A 4,848-nucleotide genomic window follows, 5' to 3' on the forward strand; every position below is an offset into this window, starting at 1 on the left:
CACAGGCGGGAGACTGAGACTGACAAAAAGAAGTCTGCTGAGCGGAAGGCTGCCGAGCTCCGTCGTGCCGAAGTGCGAGTGTTTTGTAAAAAGTGCGATGTCCCGAGACAAACAAACTGGATCGGAACGGGGGGGGATGCTTTCTGTCGTGGCTCCCAAAGTTTTAAAGAAGCTGCTGTTTCTCTCAAGTGTTTCACTGCCAGTTTGAAGGTCGAAATCAGCGTCCGCGCCATCCTTCAAGATTACACTAATCAAGGGGGGGGTTCTACACGGTCTGCCTCTTTCTAGCACTGCCTTGATGTATTTTTCTACCTGACTAGCACCAAAAACATGCAGTAAACAGAAGGTGCCTGTTGGAAGATAATCTTTTTTTTAGACTTTAGGGCCATTTTCCAGCCGTTACCAGTGATCCCGAAGTGGAAGATTTTTGTTGTTTTCGAACTTATCAGTGATGGAAACTCGGCCTCAGGCGAGCTGCGTTGCTTTGTGTTACATTTCATGTACTTGAAATGCTTATGAATGTAATTCACTCCCCCCCCACCCCCCTTCCTAAATCATCGGGACAATATTCATTCTTGTCATCACTGGGCACGCGTTTGCCGTTAATTTTCATCCGATATAATGTGTAGTATGTTTTCTTCTTCCCACCACCTTCATGTGCGAAATCTTTGCACGTGCTGTTTTTTCTTTTTTTTTTTTTTTTTTTTTTTTTTTTTTTTTTTTTTTTTTTTTTTTTAAGGAGGAAGTGTTTTCTTCCAAAGCTCAAGCAGGATGTGAGGTTGTCTGCCTCTTCATTATCCTGTGTGACCGGCTGCACGGTCGCCTCTTTTCTATTTTTAATTTTTAAAATTTTTTTTTTTGTAAAGCGCCACCTTCAGACACCGACTCAGAGCTCACACTCCAAAGGAGTGGGAGAATAAACCCAACTTAAGGTGGGTCTGAATGCGCATGCTTCAGGTTTTATTTNTGTCACTTTTGAAAGCGGTAGCAACATCTGCTGCTTTGGTCTCGTCGAATCAAGGAGCTCGCGTTGTCTTGCTCGCCGTTTTAAGAAGATGCAGCGCTGCTTTTCACATCTTCAGCTTTGCAGGAGAACTCAAGTGTTGAGGTGAGCAAAGAGACAGAAAAGGAAGAAAAACAAGAACTCAAGAACACTTGAGCCTCCTTTTCACTGAGTATTATATAAAATATATGCACACACACACACACAGTGAAGTGGCTGCAGACAGACTTTTTATATGTTTTTAAAGAGCGTCCATGGCTCCCTCCTCAGGTTTGTTTTATTCCACCTCCGTGTCTGACTCACCATTATCACCTTTTATTGAAGGAGGCACAGTCCGAGTCGTCTTTAAAATCAAATCAGGGTAAGTGTTTATCAGTCGTGCTGCCCTTGGGGGACAGGTTGCGGTGCCACGTTTTCAGTGGAAAGCTTTTACTCTGAAACTTCAGTCCAAGAGGACTCTATCCTTCGGCAGCCTGTTTGTTTAGCAGTCGCACGCATGCACGCACCCCGTGCACTTTTGTGTACTTTCGTTAAATCACAGCAGCTAAATTCGCACACCAGTCCACAGGCTCTGTAAATATGGTTACCTGATTTCCGTTGATTGAGGTGTCGTTAAAGAGATGGATTTAAAACATATCAAACGGCCGATTCAAATGATGGATACATGCGGCGTAGTTTGTGTAACTACAGTATTTGCGCATCTTAGTCACTAAGCCAAAGATGTGCTTTTTATTCCCCCCCACAGATGAATTAATGAATTCATTCAAAACGGAGTCATGTATTGGAAATGTTTTAACTGTTTTCCACCATGTGTTTGTTTTTTTTGGGGGGGTTTTTGTGTTTCTCTAAAGACAAATACTTGACAAGATACCAAATATTGGTAGTAAATATTTGATTTTTTTTTTTTTTTTTGAGAAATTGGCTGTTTTTTTTCTGTGCCAAAAGTTTCAGATTTAGTCAGGAGGACACTACTGTGGTCAGGTCCTGGCTGTTAAGTAGTGCTTATATCACTGTGCTAAAACGTGAGGGCTAATGGCACAAATAATCTAATCCTGTTCCTTTAGCACTTCAACTGTAGCCTTAAAGTGAAATTTTCTGTATCTGGACATGTAATATTGTGTGAAAGGCCAAGGTAAACGTGGACAGTTCTGGAGAATCTAGTTAAAGATTTTTTTTTTTTAATGCTTCGGGCAAAGAGAACTACACACAGTATCCTTGGAAATACTATCTTGAAAAGAATCTTTCAGCCTTGTATAAATTTCTGAATTTGCCATAATATTGTAAATTAAATTAAATTTAATTAAATGACTTGACTTTTGGTTCCCAATCACGGTTGTGTCACTGCTATGCATTTTAAAGCTGAATTACCTGGTGAAAAGGTTCGGAAAATGAAACAACTCTTAATAATAAATACACACAGTAGGGGGAAAAAGTAAAATAAAACACTTTAAATAAAACTATTTAAAGTGTGCTAAAGTGAAAATGGAAAAATAAAATAAAAACAGGAAATCTGAAGCTGAAAATTTTCATTTTGGTGCAAAATTTCTTTTAAAGTCCCTTATAAGTATGTAAAGTTTATAACCTTCCAAATGGGTGACAGTCCAGATTAGCACCTGAACTTTAAACTTTCCACTGGAAATAACAAAGAAAAAAAAGTTTCTCTTTCAACTTTTCTTTTAATGATAACATTGTCTGTTTTCTCCCCACTCAGGTATTGTTGTCTCAGGCTCTTACCTCCATAGGTTAAAGAAAAAGGATGCAAAGGGAAGGAAAAAGAAGCTGCCATCCCATAGTAAACAACCACAATGTCTAGAAAAGCTGCGTCATTTAAAAGGGATTACTGTAAATGTGAGGAAATGTGATTTTAATTCAATTTGAATTCAACAGAGCAGGATGGTGGTGAAGTGGTCGCCTCACAGCAAGAAGGTTGCAGCTTCATGACCCGGCTTGGGGCCGTTTTGTGTGGAGTTTGCATGTTCTCCTCATGCGTGCCTTCTGCAGACCAAAAACATGCATGTTGGGTTAATTGGTAACACTAAATTGTCCCAAGGTTTGTCTCGTTTGTCTCTGTGACCCTGCGACGGACCAGTGACTTATCCTGGCTCACCAGCTCCCCACCACCCTGAACAGGAGAAAATAAAAGGGATGGATGGTTGAAATTTAACATCCAATTTGGGTCTGGAGCTGGACTGCGGGTCCTCATTTCCTAGTGTAGAAATACAGTTTGAAATCTTTTTACAAGGCCTTCCTTCTCAGACCTGAATGTATCATTACCTCCGCCAAGGAGGTTATGTTTTTGGTAGAAACTGTTTCTGTCTGTGGACAAGATTATTCAAAAAGTTATGAACAAATTTTTACTTTTTTCTTCAAATTTTCATTTCCACAGCTGGACACCTCATGGGTCCAGGGTGATCACTGTTGATTTCAAGGTGACAGGGTCAAAGGTCAAGGTCACAGATGACTTTGTGCTGTAACTATGCAACCATGTAACTGGAAAATTAAACCGCACAGCTGGGCATGTCTTAAGTCAAAGGTGATCACTTTTGATTTCAAGGTCATCAAAGGTCAACATGATAGTTGACCTAGTGCTCTAACTCCAACAGTGTCATGTAGGAATGTCAAACTGCACAGCTGGACACCTCATGGGTCACAGATGATGCCTGTTGATTTCATGGTTCATGGGGTCAAAGGTCAAGGTCACAGGTCACCCTTTTGTCTGCTCTGCATCTCTGCTCCTACACGTGACCCTTTTGTTCCCTCCGCCAAGGAATTTGTGTTTTCGGTTGTGTCCGTTGGTTTGTCTGTCTGTCTGTTAGCAAAGATCAAACTACTGAACAGATGTTTTTTATCACGCTGTGGCCTTGGTGGAGGTTTCTTCTAGCTCATAATGTATTCACAAAGGTGCCAACTGTCCATCCCATCATCACTATGGACTCGTCAACCCACAGTTCAGTTAGTTTGCCTCAGTCCATCTTAAATGAGCTCCATCCAAAGTTTTCTTTGTGAAACAAACAGTGCTCATGAAGACTTTCAGAAGAGTTCCTCAATCCATGAAGTTATTTAAATAATGTTTGTTACATAGTGGCACTTGAAAAAAGATCCATTCAGAATAGTTTTTTTAAAAAAGATTTTTGTCTATTGTGCACAGTAATCTCTCAATATGAGCAACTGTCCATGATAAAATCCCCAAATAGTTGGAATGTTACAAATAAGTACCATTTCCACTGTGTCAATTTTTTCCTCTCTTAAAGAAGGGTTCAATTTGTAGAATAATGCAATCTGTTTTACTTTTCATACTTTAACTTTGTCCTAACTTTTAATTAAAACCCAGTTATGAGACTGAATAGATATAAATGTTTAAAAACATGTTTTAGCATTCTACAAAAGCTTTTCTTTTTTTTTTTTTTTTGCATTAAGCCAGTTAACACTGATCTGAAGCTTTAAAACGGTGGCTGAACAGACAGACAACAAAGCAAAGGAATCTTTGCAAAGCTCAAACTTTGTTTTTAGGACAACTTGTTCATCTTTTTTTTTTTTTAGCTGCGTAATAGAAAATGCCAGACTTTCACAGTTGTGCAGACAGGAAACCCTGAAGAGCATAAAAAGGTATTTTAGCACCAACAAGGTTATTCTCAAAGAGGCATTTACTGAAAACAAGCATATTGCAGCATGGTCTGCAGTGTTAAATTTTTTACTTTATAAAAATGAAAGACAAGTTGAGGACAACAGAAGAAGTAGAAGACCTTAAAGAACTATTTACAGAAGTTATAGTATCTAAAATTAATTTCTTTACCTAAAAATAAAATCCTGAAAGACCTGAAATGTCCCCTTATAGGAAAAAAACA

General features: G+C 39.1%; 1 protein-coding gene across 1 annotated transcript in view; it reads left to right on the forward strand.

Moving 5' to 3' along the window:
• tbc1d4 (TBC1 domain family, member 4) overlaps positions 1-1,107 on the forward strand; it is a 34,574-nt gene extending 33,467 nt beyond the window's left edge. The window contains exons 24-25 of the mRNA XM_017410183.3: positions 867-932; positions 1,053-1,107. Of these exons, the coding sequence (XP_017265672.1) occupies positions 867-932; positions 1,053-1,107 (121 nt within the window). The remainder of the gene's footprint in view (positions 1-866; positions 933-1,052) is intronic.
• Positions 1,108-4,848: the final 3,741 nt, after the last annotated feature.

This window comes from Kryptolebias marmoratus, linkage group LG6, assembly GCF_001649575.2.
Source record: "Kryptolebias marmoratus isolate JLee-2015 linkage group LG6, ASM164957v2, whole genome shotgun sequence".
Lineage (NCBI taxonomy): Eukaryota > Metazoa > Chordata > Actinopteri > Cyprinodontiformes > Rivulidae > Kryptolebias > Kryptolebias marmoratus.